This window comes from Macaca fascicularis, chromosome 9 (assembly GCF_037993035.2).
Source record: "Macaca fascicularis isolate 582-1 chromosome 9, T2T-MFA8v1.1".
In the NCBI taxonomy this organism is placed as follows: domain Eukaryota; kingdom Metazoa; phylum Chordata; class Mammalia; order Primates; family Cercopithecidae; genus Macaca; species Macaca fascicularis.
In genome coordinates this window covers 26,266,053-26,293,290 of record NC_088383.1, presented here as the reverse complement: position 1 = coordinate 26,293,290, position 27,238 = coordinate 26,266,053, and the positions used below count along the sequence as shown (strand labels likewise).

At 37.2% G+C, this 27,238-nt stretch overlaps 1 protein-coding gene across 1 annotated transcript in view; it reads right to left on the bottom strand.

The window, feature by feature from the left end:
• The window catches only part of GPR158 (G protein-coupled receptor 158), a 444,280-nt gene that overhangs the window by 112,363 nt on the left and 304,679 nt on the right, over positions 1–27,238 (bottom strand). Inside the window, exon 5 of the mRNA XM_005564806.5 lies at positions 24,681–24,749. Within this exon, the coding sequence (XP_005564863.3) occupies positions 24,681–24,749 (69 nt within the window). The remainder of the gene's footprint in view (positions 1–24,680; positions 24,750–27,238) is intronic.

The window sequence follows — 27,238 nt, the reverse complement described above, 5'->3', positions numbered from 1 at the left end:
AAAGTCGAGGAATAGTTAAACAAAGTCTAAGTGTACTTAAATAAATTTTGGTACTATAGTACATCCAGATAGTTGACTAACATGCAATTGTTATAAGTTATAATGTTGCTGAATACTTATTCGTACAGGTAAATGAAAAAAGAATAATATTATCTACAGTAGGAATCCAATTTTTATACTTAGACAAAAGTAGTACCAGACAAAATACATGATTATACTAATGACAGTTATCTCTGAGTGATAGAATACGGGTGGTCTTTACTTTTTTCTTCATATAGCTTTACATTGGATAAACTTCCTTAACAAAACATAAAAATTTATGATTAGAAAAATATGAAAAATATCCGTTAAGATATTAGTGAACAAGTGTCTAAAATTAACTCATAATATAGATTGGTAAATTCTCTTTGCATATTGATTTATGCTATCCAAAACAATATTATTTAGCAACACCATTACACATACCAAAGATTATTTCCCCCTAACCTAGGGTGTCGTGTTGGATTGTATTATTGGCTTTCTTCTCCCTCCCTTTTTGCCTCAAATTAGTATCAGGACTATTAAGAAATGCAGAAGTCAACCCTCCTCTCTAGTATGCAACACTTTTGTGACTTTATTATGGATGAAATTGTTTTAACTCTAATATATTGTAGAAATCAGACGGTACTTGCTTTTGTGTTACATTTTTGAAATGATTTAAATCTTAGAGGGAGTCATTTATTATTGATTTAAACACCATAAGCAGCCATAAGGAAAAGCTTTAGCACAATAAGCAAATAACTACAAAATCACCTCATTTACTTTTTGTAAATAAAGCAGAAAGGTCATTTGTGTTGTTGAGTCCAATTATACAATATGTATCTGACTGAGCTGTCACCAAATACACACTTTCATAGCCTTGAGATTCAAAGGATATTTTACTATAGACATTTAATTTACTAGTCTATATGGTTAACATTGTTTGCATAATTTCTCAATACAGATACTAAAAATTTGTAACAGATGAGATCACTAAGACACTTGACTGCCTGAATCAGATACTGTAAAAACATCGACTTATCCTGTCATCCCAGCACTTTGGGAGGCCGAGACGGGTGGATCACAAGGTCAGGAGATCGAGACCATCCTGGCTAACACGGTGAAACCCCGTCTCTACTAAAAAATACAAAAAACTAGCCGGGCGATGTGGCAGGTGCCTGTAGTCCCAGCTACTCGGGAGGCTGAGGCAGGAGAATGGCGTGAACCCGGGAGGCGGAGCTTGCAGTGAGCTGAGATCCGGCCACTGCACTCCAGCCTGGGTGACAGAACGAGACTCCATCTCAAAAAAAAAAAAAAAAAAAAAAAAAAAATCGACTTAGACATATTTTTTTTGCTCTGTGTTTATCCATCTACAAAGTCTAGGGAGTTTCCTAAGTAATGGGGTACGTGTCTCCAGATGTTCTCCTACAAGGCTAAAAAATGAAACCTTTTTTTAAGGAAGCCCTCTACCCAAACTATCCTTCAGAATGGATTCAGTCAGCGAACCCTTTAAAAAAGAACTCTTTCAGAAAACACCCTATCTTCTTCTAAGAGTGACATTTGCAAAGAGCAGCATGGGGCTTATCTGAGTGGTGCAGAGATAAACTTGGCTGGAATAGAATGACACTAGGTTATGTGAAAGGGAGAGGAACTGAGTGAGTAATGCTGAAGTCAGACCAGAGAGGACAAAGGCAGAACACAGGGCGTTTGCTGCAATTGTGTTGAAGCAGGTCCCATGCTAGGGAACCTCTCAAAGTCTAGCTCTTCAGCGCTGCCTGAACAAAGGCACTCATGACTCAACCATAAACACACCCCCAAAACTCTCTTCTTCTGAAAGGGCCCTATGTCAATAACTTTTTTAAAACCTACTAGAACATGTGGTTTTCTCTTAAGCTGCAATTCTGTACGTGAAGGTTTTTGCAGTCATTGTTGGTTTTACTCTTTGTAAATGCTAATTTTTAATTCAAACTTGATAAATCATTTTCAAATATTAAAAAGGGAAATTTAGGAAGTCTCTGATCCAAAAATTCGATATTAAATTATATATTAATATATTAATGTGTTTATATATCAAATATATATTAATAAAATATTAAAATACATATCAGTATCAAAATAGAAAAAGATAATTTCTATTGATTGGATAGCTTGAATTGTTTATCACTTGTTATGAGACCAGTAAGATGAGTTCATTATGATGAGTGTTTTCATTTTTATCCCTTCATATGAATTGTCTTGGTTTATTCATTGCTCTAGTCTTTTTTTGTGCATGGACCATCTTCACATTAAATGTTCAATAAGCCTTCTCCACATGCAGATATAACAGTAAAAAATTCTGTAATGTTTTGATCCAGAGCATAAAGAGCTTAGAGTCCAAATGGGAAAACATTTTTCTTTTCAAGGTAGTATTGAAGACTAAGGGATGAAAAGAAATGGAGGAGGAAGAGCAGCTCTTTCACCAACTGGAACATAGCGTGAACAATGAGCGCATCTTAACATGGAAAAGTCCTAAGCAGCACGGGACAAAAAAAGAAAAAATAAGTGCCGCTGAAGAAGCTAGGGATGGTGGGGAAAAGTCTGTGAGCAAGGGATTGTTTCTCACGGAAGAAATTCACCGGCCCACTTTCTATTTGAATAGTGTTTTTTGACTCAAGGGTTGGCAGAGGCAGGGTCTGGTGGGAGGTGTTTGGGTTGTGCGGGTGGATCCCTAATGAATTGCTTGGTCCTATTCTTACAGGAGTGAGTTCTCACTCTTAGTTCCCCAAGAACTGGTTGTTGAAAAGAATCTGGCACCTTCTTGCTCTCTTTCTTCCTCTCTCACCATGTGATCTACACAAGCTGGCTCCCCTTTGCCTTCCACCATGCGTGAAAGCAGCCTGAAGCCTCCACCAGAAACAGATGCTGGCACCGTGCTCCTTGTACAGCCTGCAGAGCCATGAGCCAAATATACCTCTTTTCTTTATAAATTACCCGGCCTCAGGTATTCCTTTATAGCAACACAAACACAAACAGACCAAGACAAGGAAATGAAGCTTAGAGTAATAACTATCGTAGTAATAGCTATAATGACAAATAGAGGAAACTACATGTTTATCAATTGAGAATGTGATAAATGCATTTTTGACCTATCCATATAATGATAAGCTAAATAGTTAGGTAAAATGTTCTTCAGTGATATCAAGAACAGATGTACATTTAAGTAAGCAAGATAATTGCTAAATTGTTAATAGTTGTTTACAAGAAATAGAATTATGGGTAATTTTGACCATGCGTATACTTAAATTCCCAATTTTTCTAAAATAAATATTATTTTATAATACAAAACCCATCAAGAATTACATATTTTAAATTAGAGAATAAATTTGAGGACTTTTAGGGTGATAAATGATAATATATTTCAACAATTTTAAGAAAAGTATATTTATTTGAAGATAGTTATTAGTCAACATTCAACTAAGCTAAGCTGCAGAAACAAATGAACTCTGAAATCCTAGTGACTTAAAGGCTTATACTTCATTATTTTAAAGTGCATTGTGGCTCAGGCAGTCCTTCTCTATCTTGCAGCCATTCACGTAGAAAATATGTCCTCCAAAATTACCATAGCAGAGGAGGAGAAATATAAAGGAGACACACTAGCTTGTAATTGCTTTTTACAAATCATTGTGCATATTTCATTACCAGACCTAGACATATGGCTCTTTAACTGCTGGGAAGGCTGGGAGGCTGGGAAATGTAAAGAAACAGAGTAATATTGGGTGAGCAATAATTGACTCTTATACAAAGGTTTATAGAAAAACAAACTGAGTGTGATAATTTTTTATACACACACACACACACACCCCCCTTATATGGCCACATCAAAAATCTACCTTGAACATTACAAAGCTCAATTCTTCATGCTTTTCTTTGGTTTCTGAGGTTTTTAAAATGAGTATATTTATTTTATTCTCCTTATTAGTGGATATTAGGATCCCCCCCACACAAGTTTTCACTATAACCATCCCTAAACACATCTACTTATAAACAACTGTGAGTTTTTCTCTAAAGTATATGTTTAGAAATAGTATTTTCGGGTTGCATGTTATAAGGATTTTAGCTATACACACTGTATATAAAAATGTGTATGTATCTTTAATTTGTATAAATATTGATAATTTACATTCCAAAGTGTCTCTGCATACAAACACAAGTGAGAGTTCCAGTTTAGGTTTATGTTTCCAAATATCTCCACAACCAATGGATGTGAAATGGAATCTCTATTTAAAACTTTGCATTTCCTTAACTGCCCTTGAGCTTGCACAGTTCTTCATGTGAATCTTGCCCAGCTCCGTTTCCTCTTCTGTACATTTTCTTCTGATATACTTTAGTATATATGTATGTCATCATACAAAAAGTTTTGAATGTTGAAAATATAAATCTGCTTTTTTTCTGGCTGTCTGTGTACTAGTTAGTAAATCTTTTAAGGTCACAAAGATAGTGTTCCATATTTTCTACCAGTTCAACTTTTTAATTTTCATATTTATATTTTGGATGTACATGACTTCTCTGTGTGGTGTGAGGTAAAAATCTGATTTTAGTTTTTCCATACAGAAGTCCTTGTCTCAGTAGCACTCATTGAAGAGTTTGTCCTTTCCCCACTGTTTTGACGCCACTTTGTGCATATATCAATATCCCATACAGATTTGTGGTGGGAACACATGCAGGAGAGACTGAAGAGAAGGCAGCAGTCTAAGGAAGTCTCCTCTGGTAGACCTGAAGGACAATGAGAAGCTAAATAGGTGAAGGGGGAGTACAGCTAGGGGCAGAGAGTTGGGGGGACCAAAAATGAATAATTATTTGAAGAAGCATTCTAGTGTGAAACCCTTGTATTCTTTGAAAACTTCGTGCCTCATTCACTGTTCTACAATATCCATTAACACGATTTGCAAATGGTTTCTCAGAATACATGTTTTCTTAATACTTTTAAAATTCACATCAGCCATTCATACAATATGAAACCTCATCACTGCTTAGTGGATTGAAGAAAACTTAGAAGTATGGAATGGAAATAAAAATAGAGGTAAAAACTGAATATATATATATATATATGAAATACCACTTGCCAAGAGTCCTAGCCCAGTCCAGATAAAATTTATACAGTTTTAAATGTGAAGTTTCCTTAAACTTCTTTAGCAACTCTCGCTGTTTAAGATGTCTCTAATTTATAGATAGGCAGAAATTTCAGTAGATGTTTATCTTGTTCTACTTTGGAAAAATCATTTGGAGGAAAATGTTCTATTTCATTATTTTCCATTTTAACTAGGATTTCAGACCCAACAAAAGTTTTTGTATACTTTTCTCCCTTGACTTCAAAGAAATTGTAGACATTTTGTTATACATTAAAATTAGCAATTTGTATAAATATTATCTTCATTTTACAAAAAAGTCATGGCAAAGGAAATGAAGCTTAGATAAAAGCATAGTTTTTTTCCCCCTTTTTTCATGAACTTTAGCACACTATACTTAGTGTGCCTACACTGTAGCTTAAAATAACTTTCAAAGGTTTTTGAGCCACTGAAATTAGTGCACCCTAAAAAAGAATAGAGCTGTTATCAGAAAAAAAACAATATATGAAAATCCATCTTAGGTAAATCCCTCTTTAGTAGTCCTATAATAGCCTCATAGGTTAAATAAGCACTTTCTTTCATGTCTGAATCACATCTATTACATAATTACTTTCCTTCCAAGCAAGTGAAAGAAAGAACAAGAAGGAACAGCTATATAAAGATTATAATTAATAATTGATAGGCAGTTTTCCACAAAACGAAGCCTGTATTGTGAGTTGCATAATCAGTACCTCAGCAACCTCAGTTTTCTTCTCAAAAGTAAGGGCTAGGAAGAATCAGAGATGAGACTTATCTTTTTTTGTTTCACAAAGATAACATATATGCATTGTGAAAATGTAGAAATACAAATAAGCAACTTGAAGAAAACAAAAGTCACATGTATAGCAGAGAGAGAGTTTTCACAATATACGTAATTCCCTTTTCCCTTATGAAAAGAATCCCAGTTTTTCAGTTGGGCACATGGCTCCCCTACATAAATGACTATTTCCTGGCCTCCCTTGAAGCTAAGCGTGACCTTGTGATTAAATTCTGACTAATGAGGTTAAATGGCAGCGAAGTATAATATTCCTTTCCCATGTCCCCTTTTCTGCTGCCTCTTCAATGGATAAAGATGCAATGGTTGGACACAGTAGAGGGAATGGAAATCACCCAGGATCCCTGGCACTTTGAAATATCATTAGCTTTGGACTATCCACTTCCATACTTTTATGGGAGAAAGAAAGAAAGTTTAGCCTTTTAAAGCTTCTCTTCCTATGCTCCTTGGTACTTGCAGCCAATCCTAATGCTAAAGTATTATACTTCAATGTAATAATTATTTTTATTACCTACCTTTCAAGCTCTTAAAGGCTTACAATTATGTGCTATCTCTTTAATTTGTATTTTTAGGTTAATTGGTTAGTTTATTTAATTTACATTGAAAACTCATGGAGTATACAGCTTCCTTATCTAAAGGCAATTTTATTCACCTGAACTGCAGTACATAGGTGTCAGAAGAAAAATGCTTTTCCTTTTTCTTGTCAAAACTTTCAATTTCAGGGGCAGCAAAATCAAACAATATACTGAAAGCCCAGGCCTTAACTTATTCTATATTAATAAAATGGGTCTGCATGCATAAAGTCACTGACTCTCACAGGATACTTTTATTATTTTCAACTCACAGATAAGGAAGTGGAGGTCCAATGAGGTGAAATGACTAACCCAAGGTCACAAAGCTCCTAAGAGGCAGTTATAGTCTGGCTCCACTGTCCACACGCTTAACCTCTACACTGTGACTATGAAAACTAGGATACAAAGGCACATTCCTAGTTGGGGCAGCCACTACACCACTTCAACAGGTGGCTGGTCATTGTGGGAATGAGGGCCTGGTATTTACAGCTGAGGAGGAAAATGGCCTTTTTATGTTAATTTTCCTAATTCTAATTTTTAAATGATGTTGCCAACAATTTACAGAAAAATAAATTAGTCCTCGTACAGAAGTGCAACTTTCTCCAAAGCATGGATTCCTGGTATAAGCTATAAAACAGAAGGTTTTTTTGTCTTGTAGGCTGCTGACATTGAGAATATGGCTTTGGATATCAGAATGTCTCAGAGACTTGTGGCGGCTCTGATTAAATCAGGATCACCTGATGAGCATGTTGAATTGGAATGTTATGACTGGTGTGGCAAGCAGAATAACAGCACCCACAGATATCCACCTCTTAATCCCAGGAACCTGTGAATCTGTTATATCAAGATTCCTATTTAAAATGGGGATAAAAGAAAGGGTTGCTAACATACCAAGACGGACTAGCCTTAACATGAAAGTGCAGACATTCACTTTATTTGCTGTATGAACTCTCCCCCTTTTCCAAGGTATACAGAAAATTCCCATTTATCTAGAAATAAACCAACTGGAAAACTCGAAGAATAGAAAATTCTCATTTATCTATTTTATTATTTCACTTTCCTGGTAATTCATATTTATTGTATTTTATCCCCCCAAAAATGATCTATCATAGTTAGAAAACAAACAAGAAGAAAGCAACCATTCCTTTACCACACATAGTTTGAAAAGCTATGGCAAATGGTTCACAGAGTGTGGTTCAAGGACCATGGACCAACAGCATCAGCATCCCTCCAGAACTTTGTAAGAATGCAAATTCTCCAACTTTGTCTTAGATTAACTGGATCAGAAACTTGGGAGTGAGGTCCAACAAGCTGCGTTTTAGCAATCCTGGCTGATGCTTACACTTGCTGAGGATATGCACTTCATCAACTAACATATTAGGGGTTGGATAAGGGTTAGCTGGTAAAGGGGCATATCCTTAAGCATTCTGCATTCATGTAATCATTTAGTCTCCCACGATGCTTTTATTACTTTCATTTTACAGATGAAGAAATGGAGGTCCAAAGAGGTTAACTGACTAACCCAAAGTCACACAGCTAGTGAGGGGCAGTTACAATCTGGCTCCATAGTCCATGCTCCTAACTGCTATACTGTAAAGCTCAAGATTGTTCAGATAAGTAAGCAAATTTAAGGTAGATACTGGTTACAGACATAAAATAATGAAGAAGGACAAAGTTGAAAGTAGGGTTTGAATTAGGATGTCATCTGAATAAGTCTAGTTTTGAATTAATCATGTTTATATGATCCCTGCCTTAGCCCATTTGGACTGCTCTAACAAAATGCCACAAATTGGGTAGCTTAAAAATGACAGAAATTTATTTCTCCGAGTCCTGGAGGCTGGGAAGATCAAGGCATCCATATATTTGGTGTCTGTCAAGGGCTCGCTTCCTCAGAGATAGCTTTCTTCTCACTCTAACAATGGTGGGAAAAGTGAAGTCTCTTTCAGGCCTCTTTTATAAGGGCACTAATCCCATTCATAAGGGCCCCATCATCATGCCTTAATCACCTCCAAAGGCTTACCTCATAGTAGCATGATTTTGGGGGTTAGGTTTTCAACATGAATTTTGGGAGGACAGAAATATTCAGACCATAACAAACCCCAAAGCCTAGTGATAGCACTGAAAATAAATCTCAATTTGGAATACTCAAGGATAGACAAATCATAGAGACGATATACATCTAGTCACAAATAACATTTACTTTAGGTAAATTATATGAAGTATTTTCAATAGTGATATTTTCACAAAATATTTTCTTCACATTTCAGCAACTATAACATGAAGTTATTCATATAAAACAATGACAGTTTTAGATAAATGTAAAAACACATCAATTCAGACACTTTTCTGATAAATTCTGGAAAAGCATTTTTTTCTCCTAGAAGTTCACATTGTCCTTTCTAATTTTAGCTATGGTTCTAAATGCTCCCTTCAATCTCACGTTTACATGCCTCTGGATCTTTTTAGGGTGGGTTTTTATTTATATGATTCTATTTAAGTATGATGTCTTTATATTTCTCTTCTTTTGCTATTTTCTTAAATAACATATCTGCTTTATTGAACTGTGACTCTTTAGAGACATTATGTAGCCCTCGACACTTAAAGTATGATTTACACCTTGTCAAAATGTCATCTACTTGTCATTTAAAAAAATACTTGAAACCATTTTCAATGTACTTCTAAGCTTTTACAATTTTTTCCAATATCTTTGAAGATAAACTATCTCTCAGGACACATTGCTGAACTCTAACAACTATTTTTTTTTCTGTCTATAGCTGTTTTCTTAATTATATTTCAAACATCGCTGGGTATTTCATACCTTCTTATGTCAGATTGTTTACCTATAAGACCACAGAGATAAACATGGACATCACAGTATTAGTCGTCTGCTAATATAGATGTCTGACAATTCTGAGAACGTTTCCCAGAGACTGTTAAAATTCTCTAAAATTGCATTTACATATAATACATAATATCTAAAGTATAGGTTTGTCAGTCTTTTAATTAACTGAAAAATTGCTTATCAGACTCTAGCAATGAATAATTACTTATGTGTCCTGGACCTACATGGGAAAATCTGAGAAGCATTTTTGTATTCAAGGAAGAAACAGTAACTACTGGAAGAGACAGAAAGAGCCCCTGCCATGTTCTGCCCATGAGCAAAAACATTAACTATAGAAAGAGAATTAGAAATGAACTGATACTTTACCCATTTCAGAATTTTCTTTCTACACAGCTAAAACATTCCAGCTATGACATTACTGCAGAGACAAAATTTCTTATCTTTCGACTCAAACTGTCTCACTGTCAAGTTTTCTATCATGCTAGAGCCAGCATCTCTTCATTTATTCCCATGAAGGCAATCTCAGGATCATTGATGATGTTCTTAGTCAACTGCCAAATTGTGTCATTTCTGCCTTCACATCACCACTGAATCTGTTTCCATTTGGTCCGACTGGAAATTCTCTGCAATGGTGGTGGTTTATTCTCCTTCTAATGTTACAAGTTTTGAGTTAACCTTTCCTTGCTTATTCCAAAATAATGAGTTCCTTAACTTCCTTTCAATGAGAAGTGACATTTGAGCAAAGCTTTAAAGAAGATGAGAATGTGAGCCATGGAGATACGTGGGCTAAGAGTGCTCTAGGAAGAGGAAGCAGACAATGCCAAGGCTGCAGGGCGTGTGTGCCAGGCATGTTCAAGGGTGAGCAAACAGATCAGAATTGCTGTGGCAGAGGGAACGGAGCACAGAGGTAGGGCTTTAGGTGGGAGAACAGCAGCCAGATTACATAGAACATTACAGGTTAGAATTCCAGTCTCTTTATTATCGGTCTTTTCTATGAGCCCGTAGGGAAATTAGAGATAAAGATTTCGCAAGAGAAACACAAAGATAAAAACAGAGATGCCGAGCCATACATTTATATTCTGTGTGGTGCATGTGTATAATTGCTTTAGTTAAAATTATATTGAAATTCAACAAACTTTTTAAGTGCTGTGATGGAAATAGATGCAGCAGACGTGGTCCTGGTCTTGAAAGATTTACAATTAAAAAAATCTGATTATAACTTAAAACATCAAAAAGAAATTTTAAAAGGTACAAGAATTTGTTATTAATAATACAAGGGAAGAGCCATACTCCATAAATTAATCGATGAAGAAATGTCTGAAAAATGTTCACTATTTAACAAATATTTTTTAAGCATCGAGTATGTATCAGGCACTGTTCCAGGTGCTGAAAAACAGCAGTGGATTTAAATTTTTGCCTTGAGAATTTAAATTCTCGGGTGAGGTGAGGAGAACAGAAAAAAAAAAAAAAAAAAAAAAAAAAAAAAAAAAACAATAAAAAAGTATGTGTAAGAAATAAAGATAATAAAGTAACACAGCATGTAAAAAGTGGTCAATTCTATGCAAAAAGAGCAGGATGAGAGATCAGAAGTACTGTGAGGAGTGGGGCAGGCTGCAATTTAAAGCAGGGTAGTCGGGGTGAGCTTCATCAAGAAGAATGTATTTTAGCAAAGACATGAAGAAGGGGATGAAGCAAGTTCCAGATGAAAGCAATAGTCAGTGCAAGCGCTTTGAGGTGGGAGTGTGCCTGGTCTGTTTGAGAACAATGAAGAGCCCAGTGTTACTAGAAAAGGTGAGCAGGGTGAAGAGATAGTGTTACAGGAGCAGATCATGCAGATCTTTTAGGTCTCTAGGTTTCACTCTGAATGAAATAGGGAGCTACTGCAGGGTTTTGAGTAGGGGTAACACTACCTAAGTTTAAAAAAGGATTTATTGCTGCTGTGTTGTAAATAGACTATAACAGGCCAAGAATGAAGAATGGGGAGACTAGTTAAAGGGTTGTGTTAATAACCTAATACTCAATGGCGGTGGCTCAGGCAGGAGTGATAACAGTGAAAGTAATATGAAATGGTTAGGTTATTGATATGTTTTGAAAGTTGAACCAAGAGGACTTCTTGATGAGTTAGATATGTGACATGAGAGACAGAAGGAAGTCAAGATGACTCCAAGATTTTGTCCTGAGAAACAGAAAAAAATGAATTGTTAGCTGGAATTAGGGAACTTGCTGGAAGAGCAGGTTTGGTGGTGGTGGTGGGATTAGAAGTTAAGTTTCAGATGAATTAACTGCAATGTCTATCAGACTCCATGTAGAGATTTTGAATAGATATATGTACATACAAGTCTGGAATTCAAAAAAGAGATTTGAGCTGGATATATAAATTTGGGTGGTGTTGGCATGCAGAGTATATTAAGCTATGAGAATGGATGAGATCATAAGGGAAAAGAGAAAAGACCCAAGAACTGAGTTATAGCTGTACCAAAAGGAAAGGAGACAGAGAATTCTTACATGCCTGCTTCAGAGTTCAGCAGGAAGCCTTGTTCCAGGCCTGAAACCACAATCTGTTCATTAGAGAACTGAATTTTAAGCCAGGCACAGTGGTTCATACCTGTAATCTCAGTTTTTTGGGAGGCCAAGGTGAGAGGATTACATAAGGCCAGGGGATCAAGACCAGCCTGGCCAATATAGCAATACCCCATCTCTAAAAAAATTTAGAAAGTAGCCAGGTGTGGTGGCATACACCTATAGAGCCAGCTACTTAATAGTCTGAGGTGGGAGGATCACTTAAGCCCAGAAGTCTGAGGGTGCAGGGAGCTATGATCATGCCACTGCACCCCAGCCTGGGCAAGAGAGACCCTGTCTCTTTTAAAAAAAAAAAAAAAAAAGAATAGAATTTTAGAGCATGGAAGGCCAAAGCAGAACTAGAGAATTTTCTGGTAGAAAAAGCATCATCCCAGATTGGTGGGAGATTTAGAGACATGTCATCTTTGTTTAAGTACCTGTGTGGTACACTAGGTAAAGAAGATAGCCAGAGCTAAGGTATGGTCGAGCAGGAAGTCAAAGCACCAGATTATAACACAGCCTGAAAATCTGAGGCTCCATGTGATTTCAAAATGATGGAGTAGCCTCAATCTGTTCCCCTCTGCCCAGTTCTCTACATGACTATGTATAAAACAGACACCCTAAAAACCTGCCTCATTCAAAAATCAAAAATAGCAAATCAAAACCACAATGAGCTACCAATTCACACTCATATGGATGGCTACTATAAAAATATAAAATGGAAAATAACAAGTCTTGGTGTGGATATGGAGAAGTTGAAACACTCTGCATTGCTGGTGGGATGGAAAATGGTGCAGCCACTTTGGAAAAGAGTTTGGCGATTTCTCAAAAAGTTAAACATAGATTTACCATATGATGCAGCAATTCCACTTCTAGGCATAGACCCAAAAAATTGAAATCAGGGATTCAAACAGATACTTGTACACTAATGTTCATAGCAGCATGCAGTAAATTCCTATAATTTGATGTTGCCTCAGCACGCATTTTGAATATAGGTTTAACTTTCTCATACATGGAACAGGGCCCGGTTATCCTTGACACAATTTCTAGCTCCCTGCCCTCTCCTAGTACCTTAAGGTAGTCAATCCAGATATATGGTTTATACATCACGTCCTGACGATCATCTTCTTGGAACATATACTCGACTCTATTTTACTCATCTCACTGACCCCCACAATCCACATAAATGCAGAAACTGCAGCTTGGCGTGCAGTGGCCACACCGTGACACTGCGGAATACATGCCTGCTTGCTTTAAACTCACCAACTGAAACTCCCAGCAGGAAATCTGCTTGGATGACACTCTGTACCCCAGTAAAGGTCTCAGTCCATAGGTCTGTCTCTGTCTGGCTCCCCACCTGCTGGTTGAGCTCATTATCCCTGTGACCTTTCCCTCAGCTCTTCCTGGTACCCCTCATCACTCATGAACCTGTAAGTAATAAACTGCTTCTGTTATTTATTTTGTTGTGTTGTCTCCTATGTGTCTGACTGACTGACACACTTCAGCCCAATTTTCTCCCAATGGAGGTTCTTCTGGAGAGTGGCTATCTTGGCAGAAATAAACTCAGGGAAGAGCCACGAAGGTGTCTTCCAGTATTAATAACTGATGAAAGGGACACCTGGTCACAGGCTGGACACTCAGGCAGCAGGCTGTCCACCAGGATAAAAGAGTATCTCCTGAAAGGCACATGGTCAACATCCATGACAATCCCAAAAGCCCCATCAGGGCTGGGGTAGAGTTCATGGCCACTCTATCTATACAGAGAAATACAACAAGCGTTATTCACAACAGCCCAAAGGTGAAAACAGCCTAAGTGTCTAGCGATGGATGAAGCAACAAAATGTGGTATATATCTATAATAAAGTATCATTAAGCCACATAAAGGAATGAACTTCGGATACATGCTACAAGATAGATAAAGCTTGAAAACATTATGGCAAATGAAACAAGCCAGGGAGAAAAGAATAAATGTTGTGTGATTCCGCTCATGTGAGGGGCCTGGAAAAGGCAAAATATCATAGAAACAAAGTATAACAGAAGTTCAAAGGCTGGGGGAAGAGGGAATGGGAAGTTATCGTTTAATGAATACAGAGTTGTAGTTTGGGATGATGAAAAAGTTTTGGAAATAGATAATAGCGATGGCTGCACAACACTGTGAATGTATTTAAAGCCACTGAATTGTACATTTAAACTAGTCACAGTGGTAAGTTTTATGTTATGTATATTTTACCATAATGAAAAAGAATGGTTATAATAAAAATGAATAAAAATCAGAGAACCACCAGGGCAGACTCTTTGTTTAAATATTGGTGGGAAGGGGGCAGATAAGGAATGTTAACAAAAGGGACATTATCAAACAAAACAGATAAAGGTTCAAGTACGTAATTCTCATGGCCTCAAAGAAATTATAAAAACATGTTCCTTCTAACAAATCAACTCAAAGGAAAAGATACTAGAGAGTAAAGAAGAGATAAGAAAAACAAAGAGATAAAACGGCTCCAAGAAAGCAGGGATGTAGAGGAGAAAAATGAAAATAAAACAAAAACATTGGAGAGGTCACAGATATATCAGAATCAACTCATGCAGGATAAACATAACTGAAATTGCTGTAAAGGTCATAGAATAAAGACTTAAGGAAACCACACAAAATAAAATGTAAAAGGACAAAGCTATACAAATGACTAGAAAGATTAGAGATAAATGTGATGTACCCATAACTTATGTACCATTAAGAAGAGGAGAAAATAACAGAAGAAAATTAAAGATAAATCTAGAAATAAAAGGGGTCTTAAATCTATGTATTTAAAGGGAATATCATGATTGAAATAAAATTATAAAGAACAATAAATTCAGGCCGGGCGTGGTGGCTCATACCTATAATCCCAGCACTATGAGAGGCCAAGGGGGGGTGGATCAATTGAGGGTCAGGTGTTCGAGACCAGCCTGGCCAACATGGTGAAACGTCATCTCTATTAAAAAATACAAAAACTTGCTGGGCGAGGTGGCCAGTGCCTGTAATCCCAGCTTCTTGGGAGGGTGAGGCAGGAGAATCACTGGAACTCGGGACGTGGAGGTTGCAGTGAGCCAAGATCGCACCACTGCACTCCAGCCTGACTAAAAAATGACTTTTATTATTAGAATCTGGAAAGAAATATAAGGTCATCTACAGGAGAGAGAAATCAGGCTATCTTTAAGACCCAATAATATTCAGCCACTAGATACAAAGAAAGGACGAAAAGAACTGTATTTGAGTTCAATTTCTTAACTGTCATAGCTGGAGTCAAGTGATACTGTCTAAAGTTGAAACATATAGCTAAATAAAAAATAATTAGCCCAACCTTTTAAATTACAATTTTTTTAACTTTAGAAAGATCTTTCAGAACCAATAATGCTTATTGTAAAACATATTAATCTAAAAATCAGTAATATCTGGGTTTTGTTAAACTAATAAAGATTACAATTAGTATCTTTCATAAAATCTCATAGATTAATCCACCATCCATCCATTTCTTTCTTCTCTGTGTATATATATACACATATATATACATGTGTATATACATGTATATGTACACACATATGTACATATACATATATACACACATACACACATATATACACATATATACATGTATATATCATTTTTATTTCAATCATTTTATATTTTATTTCAATCATTTTATATATCACTTTATCATTTTATTTCAATCATGATATATGTGTATATAAACATGTATATATGTGTGTATGTTTATATATACATGTATATATGTGTATGTATGTATATATGTATGTGTATATGTGTGTGTGTATATATATATTTCTGGATGATAATGACTTTAGTTGATCTTTTACCTCTTTCATTGTGTTCTTCAATTTTGTTCTACTTTGTAAATAATGAGAGACTATTATATTTCACTAATGCAACAAGGTATTTTCAAGAGACACTCTCTAATTGGTGTTTACTGCAGCAAAGATGATAACCTGTTGCTTTTCACTGACAAACTGAAACCAAGATTTCAGCTCTTAATTTCTTAAGGCCAAGTTTATTAAAATTCTTTCAACAAAAGGAATATTATTGGTTAATTCCTCATACATCACTGATTGGAGTAAGGCTCTTAACCATATATCCTAGAATATGCACACTGGGCAGCCTCCATGCCTTTACATGTTGACAGCCACTCCCACCAATGATCAGACTTCTCTCTGATGGGTTGAGTACAGAAGAGGAGACAAGCCAAGTGGATAAATGGAACTACATAGAACTTCTGGGCATCTATGGCTATTTCTTCTAGTTCTCTAACCTACACTATAGAAGAGAACAAAGTGTCTTGGCATCCCATTCTTCAAGCTTCCTGTAAAGTCCAGATCTCTGATGTCTTTTGCCCTCTATATGAGCCAGTATTCCTGAAATCCTCCAATAGTTTGGGGATTAAGAGTCTACTATTCCCATAGTTTCTGAGCTATGTTGGCATAAAATGGCTATCCCCATACTATTGTGTCCCTGATAGTAATGTTATGTTCATAAGTATTTAACTTTCTTTCCAATTTCATTGTTTTCTTTTTCTCTTGTATCAATCCAAATGGTTCTAAAGGACACCAAATGAGATGGATTCTATGGATCAGTTTAAAAACCATAGTCTACTTGTAAAGCTTGGGGAACCTTCTGTTGTCAGTCATGGAAGTCAATCTGTCACAGAAATGAAATGCTACCATTTTGCTCTAAAAAGAACCAGGGCTCTCTGGAGAAAAGACGGATTGCAGGGTTGGGGGAGTGAAGTATAAAACTAGTTTGGAATGTTCTGTTGCACTAGAACATAGGAAAGTGCTCAAAGAACGACGGGGTCATATCAAAAGGATACAGGAGCCAGCCTAAAGGGGTTCTCACTGGCCAAATCTAAAGTAATTTTAGCAATGAAAATAAACAATCATAGTAATGGATTAAAACTTGGCTGCTTTAGCTATATTCTCATTGTTTCATTCTTCCTCTCTACTTTCAACTCCCTCCTTTACCTCCCTTCCTTTAAGCTGTAACATGGGATCACATTCTCTTGTTTTCCTTCTGCTTCTGGGCAATACCTATGCTCTGGATGGGTTTTTTCTACATTGGAAAAAATTGTAGTTAAAAAATGTCTTAAGTTTTAGTTGTAGGTTTTGGGCTGATCATTGAAGAAAACAATCTCTTAACTGACATAGGTTCTATGCCACTAAAACCAACCTGATGTTAGTCTGGAACATAAAATTGCCTTTTTTATAGGTAAGATGGCTGAATATCAGAAACTTCAGATGGCTCAATAACATTGTCCATCCAAGTTCCTCAGGAATTTACATTGGGTCTTAGAAGCAAACTCTGAGCCATTATGAATTGATTCCTGGTTTCAGTCATCCTCTGTGCCTTTTGTTTCCTAATGAGGAAGGGTGACTGGTGAAGGGGTACAACATGGGCCTTCCCAGCCTCCCGTTTGATGCCATTTGAATATCACATTTATATCCTTTGTGAGAAGTACTGCCATGCAGTGAAAAGAACAGCAGACCAGAAGGTAAGAGAATGGATTTAATTCTTGGCTTTCTTATTACCTAGCTGAAAAAAAAGGTGGATGAATCTGAATCGTAATCTCTCTCTGTCTCTCTTTTGGAGAAAGACTGAGTTGTAAATGGTGACCCTTCTAGTTCTAATACTTGGCGATTCTTCTTATAAGACTGGGGTAGGGAGGAAAAACCTAAACATGAGTATTATTTACATATGCATTGGAGTCCTTTACAGGAAGACATATCTACCAACCAAATAAAGTAACCAAGGTTAGAGGGGAAAGAAAAAAAAACCCTTATTAAATGAAACCGATGGTTTAGTCAAGGCAGAACAAACTTCTAGATTTTAAATTACAAAGAATGTGCTTTATGAATCCATAAATGTCTTTTTAAATGTAATTTAACAAAAAATAAACTTTAGTTTTTTCTTAAAATTCTCTTTTCTTTCTTTTATAAATTATACAAAAGTTGCTAGGTGATTATGAACAGTGATCACTGTTCACAAATGTATGGACTTCAAATCATGCGTCTCTTTTGAGAATCTGTAAGAAAACGCTTGAATGCTTCGGCTCTCTGCTACCCAATATAACACTGCTAAATTTAGTCAGATTTTGGTTTGTCCTCATCTGCACAATGATGATAATCTCTAATTTGGACTTTCCAATATAAGCATTGTTATGAAATCGTCTGTAGTCTAAGATTGCTTAGAAAAGGCAAAAATAACCTTAATTCTTGCAAATCTGAACAACAATATGCAGCATATAAAGAAGAAAAGGCTCATTGCATAACTCAGTAGAACAGCGAATATCCACAAAGCCTACTTCCATAGAGTTAGCTAGCCCTAAAAACAATTCTATTTTATGCAAGTATGCTTTTTAAAAAATTGTAACCTCCCAGTAGAACTTTCATGAAAAATTCTAGTATAGTCCACACCAGGAACACAGAATGTATGTAAGGTATTTAACCAAAAAGATATTGGTACATTTATACCACCAACTTTATTAGATTTTTTGGCTATATTTGGTTTACTTAGTCATCTTAACCACTTAATATGGGTCTTCCTTATAGAAAAATTCTGGGCAAAAGTTATAAATTTGTTTCCACAAAGCCAAATGAAGCCAATGTGTCCAGTCCAACAACAGGTTATTCTTTGCCTTTAATCTCCTTTTCCCCTGGTATCTTATGCTACACCCAAATCTTTATTAAATAACATGGTCCTTTCTATCTTCAGAGCATAAGCCCTAAATGAAAACCAAGGTACAGAGTTATTATCTCGAGCCATTACAAAAAGAATTTATGTTCTGAAAGATAAAATAGCTAGTTAAGCATGAAGTCAATAGTATGAGGTATCCTAATGTTTCTGTTGGGTAGAATTTGTTTGGTAAGCCTCCCTTTTTGTTTTTTTCCTTACAAGCATATTAGAATTATCATGAAGTACAATCTTTTTCTTTTAATGTGTCAGTTCTCTGTATCTGTTATCACCATAAGTACAGGTCAATCAGATATCTTTCAAAATTGAATCTCAGTCAAGGAAAGGTTCCTTTGTGACTGCTTTTAACATTTAGTAACCTGACACTTGCTATTCTTTCAAATGTCATACTTTTCTAGAGTATTTCTATTTAAGAAGCTTTACAATTCTTCTACAGATTATAGGACTGTGCTCATTAATACAACCACTTGTTTTGAATAAGTATGAATATTAGAAGTCAAAATGAACTGAACTTCTGCTAAGTCCCAAAAATAACACGAGAAAGTGTTTGTATTGCCTAACTGCAGGTGCTAAATAAACATAAATAAGGGCCCTCATTCTCAGTCTTCCACAAAAAAAGCAGAGTCTTTGGAGGGTGCTTCAACAGGACAGTAGGCACTAGCTTGGGATACATTTCTAAGTTCACCTAAGTATAACTTATTCACTCATTCCATGCCTATTTACTGTGCTTCTACTACAGTGACAGGCACTGGCCTAATTGCTGCAGATGCAGTGCTGAGCAAGACAGAAACGTGCCCTACTCTCACAGAATTTAATATCTGTGCAAAAGAATGATATTATCAAATAATCAGACTTTTCAATGTGTAATTACAAACTGAAATAGGTGTTGTCAAAAAGAGCAGGATTCCATGAGAAGTTATTGCCAGGAATCTGACTCAGATTAGGGGTCAAGGAAAGCATTCCTGAAAAAGTGATACTTATGTACAAATCTAGAAGGTGATTATATGCTAATTAGCCTAAAGGACAGTAGGGTAGCGGTGAGGAAAAGGAAAAGAGGAAAATTCTTCAAAACCAAAAAAATGTAGGTGAAGAGGTCCTATGGCAAGAGGTATATTAGTTTCCTATAGCCACTATAACATAGTGTCATAAACTTAGTGGCTTTAAACAACATGGACTTAGTATTTAACGGTTCTGGATGTCCTATGCCCAAAATGAGTCTTAGGAACTAAAATCAAGGTGTTGGCAGAGCTGCCTTCCTTGTAGAGGGTCTAGGGAAGAACTTATTTACTTGCCTTTTCCAGTCTCTAGAGGCAGCCTGCATTGTTGGGCTTGCAACCTCCCTCATCTATCTTCAAAGTTCGCAATGCCAGCCAATCTTTTTCACCATGTCATCTATTTGGTTCTCTCTCTTCTGCTTCTCTCTTTTCACTTACGATCCATGGTCACAACCAGACAATCCAGGATAAGTTCCCCATCTCAGTCTTTAACATAATCATATCAGTAAAGTCCATTTTTCCATGTAAGCTAACATATTCAAACAGGTTCCAGGGATTAGGATTGTGGACATTGTTGGAGACCATTATTATGTCTATCATGAAAGAGATCATGTTTTATTTGAGAACTGAAATAAGGTCAGGGTAGTTAGAGAGCAGAAAGTGAGAAGAAAGGTAATATAACATGAGGCTGGGGAGGTGGGTAAAAACCACAGTATACCTAACATGTCAAAAGAAGACATCAAAGAGGTGACAGACTGGATTTGACATTTTTAAATCCCTCTGGCTACTGGGTGGAAAATTGATTTTAAAATAGCAGAGGTTCAGAAAAAAAGATAATAGTAGCCACAGATATTCAGATAATTAAAGTTTCTCATCAGGTTACTGAGGTCATTTCAGATATTTCATTATTTAATAGGTGATCTGACGACTTTGGTTAAATACCTGCCCCAGGGTTCTGTGGGAAAGATTAAATGTTAAGATGCATGACACACCCCATTTATACAAGAAGTGTACCAATAATAAACATTCGGTCTTTATACTGCTGCATTGCTTCTGTTACTAATTACTATGCATAACTCTATGCTAGAAAATTAGAAAACTTAATAGGGATGACTTTATGAAAAAATTAATACTGATTATCTCAGTCTGTTTGTGCTGCTATAACAAAATACCTGAGACTGTGTAATTTATAAAGAATAGAAACTTATTTCTCACAGTGTTGGAGGCTGAAAAATGCAAGATCAAAGTGTCAGCATCTGGTTTCTGGTGAGAGCCTTCTTGCTGTGTGGAAGGAAGAAGAACAAAAAGGGCCAAACTCCCTCCACCAAGCCCTTTTACATGTAAGGGCATTAACCCATTCATGAGGGCTCTAAATACCTCCCAAAATACCCCACTTCCCAACAGCATTGCATTGGAGATTAAATTTCTAACACATAAATTTTGGAGGACACAGTCAGATCATAGCACTGATTATATGTAAATATATCTCCATTTTAAGAATAAATAGAAAAATTTATTCGAGACCAGAATAAAAAACACTTGATCTAAACATTGAGTGCAGGAAAAGGATTAGAAAATGTTATAGAGGGGGCAGTGTCCAAATTACGTTAAGCCTTAGAGGTCACAGGAAGGATTTTGGCTTTTACTCTAAGTAAAATGGGGAATCCTTGGGGAGTTTTGAGAACAGGAGTGACATGGTCAGTCTAATTTTCATGTTAAAACTGGCTGACATTTTGAAAATAGGTAAGATTCTAGGGGCCAGCACGGAAGAAGAGAGGCTAGTAAGAGCACATGGTGACAATCCAGAAGGGGTGGATCACAGTTTATAGACCAGGTGGTAACCGTGAATGTGGGAGGGGCTCATTAGATTCTTGCTGCATCTTTTTTGTGTTTTGTTTTGTTTTGTTTTTGTTTTTGTTTTTGAGATAGAGTCTCACTCTGTCGCCCAGGCTGGAATACAGTGGTGCCATCTCAGCTCACTACAACCTCCGCCTCCCAGGTTCATGCCATTCTCCTGCCTCAGCCACCCAAGTAGCTGGGACTATAGGCGCCCGCCAATGCGCCTGGCTAGTTTTTTGTATTTTTAGTAGAGATGGAGTTTCACCATGTTAGCCAGGATGGTCTCAATCTCCTGACCTTGTGATCCACCCACCTCGGCCTCCCAAAGTGCTGGAATTACAGGCGTGAGCCACTGCACCTGGTCGATTCTTGCTGTATCTTTAAAGGTTTTCTAATGTGAGAGAAAGAGTGGTATCAATAATGACTCCTAGGCTTTTGGCCTGAGTAACTAGAAGGATACAGCTGCCATCAGTGGACACTGGAAGGCTGAATCTGAGGGAGAGATCAGTGCTTCAGTAGAGAACATGATAGGGAATTCTGTTGGATGTGCAAATGGAGTGGTTGCCTAAGCAGCTGAATATGAGCTGGGAGCTCAGGAGAAAGGTTTGGGCTGGAGATATAAATTCGGCAGTCTTTGGCATATAAATAGTACTTCAACTTTGCGGCTAGATGAGATCACCAAGTGAGAATGTACATTAAGAAAAGCTACAAGAACTCAGTCCTGAGGCATTCAAGTATGAAGAAGTGGGAGTTAAGATGAAGAATCAACAAAGCAGGCTGAGATGGAGCAGGGAGTGAGGTAAGACAAAAACCAAAAAGAATCTAGTGTCCCGGCAGTCCTACCTTTCCTTCTCTTACACCTACTCACCTTTCAGGTCTCTGCCAAGGGATATTTTATTCCCTAAAATATCTCTCCTAAGTGATTAGATATCTCTCCTAAGTGCCTCCACAGCATCCTGTCTTTACTGCTTTCTTAGTGTTTGTCACATTGTATTACCATTGTTTGCATTAACTCATCTCTTCCTCTACACTGTAAGCTTCTTGAAAGGAGAAATCAAGTTGTCTTGCTCATAGAGTATTCCCAGAAATTAGCATAGTGCTTGGCACACAATCACCACTGAACATAAGTTGGCTGAGTTGAATTTGTCAAGTCAGTACTTATCTTCTGGTTTCAGACATGTTACTGGTACACTAGAGTCCACTATGATTATCTAAGCCACTAGCACCATACATACATTTATTTCATCACGCTTATTTTACTATGTAACAATTTCAATTTTCCTGACATTAATTGGTATGTCTCATGATTCTGATTCAGGTAGAAGGGAAGGAAGAAGGAAAGCAATACTTATTTGTACATATTACGCATACATACCAATACAACTGTATACATATGCATACATTTGCCTTTCATATGTAGTCACATTTAAGCATTTAACCTTCCTCACAAATTTGCAAAGAAAAGTATAATTAGCTCAATTTTATAAGAGAAAAAAAACAGAGTTTAGGAATGTTAAGTAACTTGTCTAAGGTCACTCAAATGGTAAAAACTGGGATTTAAATATCTGTAAAGCACTTGCATTAGAGTAGGCAGATAGCCAGACATGAGCAGGAGCGGGGAGCCCCTGAAAAAGGGAAGTCCAAAAAATTTCACACCCCAGAGGTTGCATGCTAGATATGAGCAGAGAGAGGGGAAATACCTATGTAGAAAGGAATGCCCCCAAACACCCCTTAAGATGCCCAATGATCACTCATTCTGTAGTTAACCTGTCAGAATGTAGCTAGCTACATGCTGAGAAGAGGGAAAGAGGGCAAAGGAGAAATTCCTAAGAGATACGCAGGTGCAATAAGTACAGATTTAGCCACGACATGACCTTCCTGGGATGGTGGTAAGGAGCAATGCTGCCATTAGGTAGAATTCGTATCTAATGCTAGGCCGCACATGAACATCAACAGACAGCAAGGGAGAATCCTACAAACCCGGGGTGGCAACTGGGTGGGGACTCGAGGCAGAAGTGGGAAACTAATCAGAGACAAAGGCAGAGACTTGAGACACAGACAGGAACTTAAAGGGTCTGACATAATAAAAAGAGCAATGTAGAACTCTTGGAGCTGCTGGCTCATCCTCTTTCAAGGAGCCCACTTTGCCCCATCTTTCCGAATGTACTGTTCTCTGCTACTACTTTCCACCCAGATCAACCCACTCTTCTCTTGATGTGTACGTTGAAGACCAAGCTCTGATTTTTTTTTTTTTTTTTATCTTGCGCAAATTCCTATCTAAGGAGTCTTGGGAGTCATGCCCTACAAACCATAAATTCTTATCAGCTTTTATTTAACCCTATATCTCATGTCTTACTTTCCAATCTGACTCTGGCGTAACATTACGTGACAAAGAAGAAAATCAAAATACTTTTACCCCAAAACATGTTTCTGTGCCATATTTTCAAAGGGCCCTGCAAAACTGTCCATTGTGAGGGAAAATCTGCATCTGTATAGAATCTCTATTAACATAGCTAGATGTTTTTCTTCCTGACCCTCCCAATCCTGAAGATATTAACTGAGTGTCTAGCACCTTTTAACAGTCTGAATAGGAGACATTTGTCATCTATAGTCTCTAAGGGCAGCCACTATGAGACTTCAAAAGAACCTTGGTCTCCACAGTCTTTTATCTTAACCTGAACTTTTCCTTTCTATTGATCCCAGGTCTTTAGACAAATTCAATCAATTGTCAACCAGAAAGTGTTTTAATTTACCTATAGTCTGGAAGTCCCCCAAACTTCAAATTGTCCTGCCTTTCTGGACCAAACCAACATATTTCTCAAATGAATCTGATTGAAGTCTCATGCCTCCCTAAAATGTATAAAACCAAGCTGCACCCCAACCACCTTGAGCACATGCTCTCAGAACCTCCCGAGGGCTGTATCAGGGGCCATGGTCTCTCATATTTGGCTCAGATTAAATCTCTTCAAATATTTTAGAGTTTGACTCTTTTCATCAACAACTTCCTTCAATAAACATTTGCTTACTTTACTAATTGTCTTTTGGCCAAATTCTTTCTCTCAAGTAAGACAAGAGCCAGGAACTCCTGCACTTCCTGGTAACACCAGGGTGTGTTTGCGTGTGTGTGCGTGCAAACAGTAGTTTTACAGTATGCAACATAACATAAATGTCTACTTTAAAAACATAATTATGTTACTTACTGGAAAGTATAGGAGCAGAGACCCAAAAAGGATCGTTTCCAACAGGATAAGGCCCGATGCCCGGATGCTCTGTAAAACAAAATAAAAACGTTATTACTAACTTACATTTCTAAGCCTGGAGAATTATGCTATTGTGAAAATGCCACAAGACAGTAGGACAGCATTCTTTGGGGGAAATTAAATAAATAAGTGAAAATTGGTTAGTATTCAGGTGGGTATAAAACAAACATGCAAAAAGACTGATTATAAAGGTGATGATAGGCTTAATAATATCACCAGTGGCTTCATGAGGTTTTGTTCTCTAAAATTTGAATCATTAAACAGTCTGAGCAGCTAAGAACACTACTCTGAAGATACTTTTGAGCCGAGAAGTCTTCTGCCGATTGAAGGTCTTTTCTCCATCAAAGGGTTCGTGGTCTCACAGGCTTCAGGGAATGAAGCCGTGGACCAACCACAGAGGCGAGTGTTACAGCTCGATTAGAGAAATGGGCAGACCCAAAGAGTGTGCAGCGGCAAGATTTATTAATGCAAAAGTGAAAGTAAAGCTTCCACACGGTGAAAGGGGTCCCGGAAAGATTGCCGTTTCAGGCTTGGGTGTCTTATGCTTATATCCCCTTATGACCCCTCCCCTTTTCCTTTTTCTGTCCTATAGAATTAGCTTATTTTCTATCCGCTTGTGGGTTGGCGGGCCTGATTGGTCAAAAACATCGCTGTGGCTAGAGCTTAAACTCGCCTTTGATTGGTTGAGGTTTCAATTCCTTAGCTTGTAGCTATGACTCAATTTGGCTTGGGGGAAAGTTCCCTTAGGGAAGTCCCTATTGACCCAGGAAGTCCAGCCAACTTAGCCGTTAGTCCCTCACTTTCAATCCAAGAAATTTACAAATGAGATCTTGCCTGCATTTTTAAAATATGAGCCACCAGTGCATACTGAATGCTATCCCTAAACTATTTCACAAATACCTGTGGGATAGTGTTGGTGGATTTAAAAAAAGCACATGCACAAGGTCTTGAAGTCTTCATATCTCCCCCCATGCTAAAATATAACCCCTAAAACTCACAAACAGCTTCGCTATGTGAACAATATAAATCACATTAAATAACAGGGGTATCTCACCTTGTGAACATGCATACATGTTATTCTTTACTCAAAATTCAAAAGAATTAGTTGATTTGATTTTCAAATAAATTTCTGAATAGTTTGCTAAGCATGAATATATCTAATAACCTTAAGATATTTTGCTAGACTTAAAAATAGCATTATCTTCTCAAAGCAAAATTCTTAGAATTGAGGCAAGAAATGAAAGACCAGAAAAATCAATCTTATTTTCTACAATAAATGTTGCTTTCATGAATTCAAGCATCAATATACAGCAAGTATATTAATTAATACTACAAACACAAAAGTAGGTCATTTTAGACGAGCTGTGTTTTCAATAAGTATACTACAAAATGTATACAGAAATTACACGTGGTGTAAATATCTTAACAGGAAATAATTTGCAGTAGTAATAACTAATTTTGTAACAATAAAAAAATTCTGAAAGGCCAAACCACAGTAGTGCATTATATAAAAGAACTGTCAGACAACTGGATACCCAGAGAGAAAAAATTCTAATTGCCCTTCCAAAAATCCCTGTGGGGCATTGTTAAATATATAGTTACTACTTTGTGTAACCCCTCAAAAAAACTCAGCACTTGCATTAATTTAAGAATTTGGGAGGCGGAGCAAGATGGCCGAATAGGAGCAGCTCCAGTCTCCAACTCCCAGCGCGAGCGACACAGAAGACCGGTGATTTCTGCATTTTCAACTGAGCCTCTGCTGCTGATACCCAGGCAAACAGGGTCTGGAGTGGACCTCAAGCAATCTCCAACAGACCTACAGCTGAGGGTCCTGACTGTTAGAAGGAAAACTATCAAACAGGAAGGACACCTACACCAAAACCCCATCAGTACATCACCATCATCAAAGACCAGAGGCAGATAAAACCACAAAGATGGGGAAAAAGCAGGGCAGAAAAGCTGGAAATTCCAAAAATAAGAGCGCATCTCCCCCGGCAAAGGAGCGCAGCTCATCGCCAGCAACGGATCAAAGCTGGACGGAGAATGACTTTGATGAGATGAGAGAAGAAGGCTTCAGTCCATCAAATTTCTCAGAGCTAAAGGAGGAATTACGTACCCAGCGCAAAGAAACTAAAAATCTTGAAAAAAAAGTGGAAGAATTGATGGCTAGAGTAATTAATGCAGAGAAGGTCCTAAACGAAATGAAAGAGATGAAAACCATGACACGAGAAATACGTGACAAATGCACAAGCTTCAGTAACCGACTTGATCAACTGGAAGAAAGAGTATCAGCGATTGAGGATCAAATGAATGAAATGAAGCGAGAAGAGAAACCAAAAGAAAAAAGAAGAAAAAGAAATGAACAAAGCCTGCAAGAAGTATGGGATTATGTAAAAAGACCAAATCTACGTCTGATTGGGGTGCCTGAAAGTGAGGGGGAAATTGGAACCAAGTTGGAAAACACTCTTCAGGATATCATCCAGGAGAACTTCCCCAAC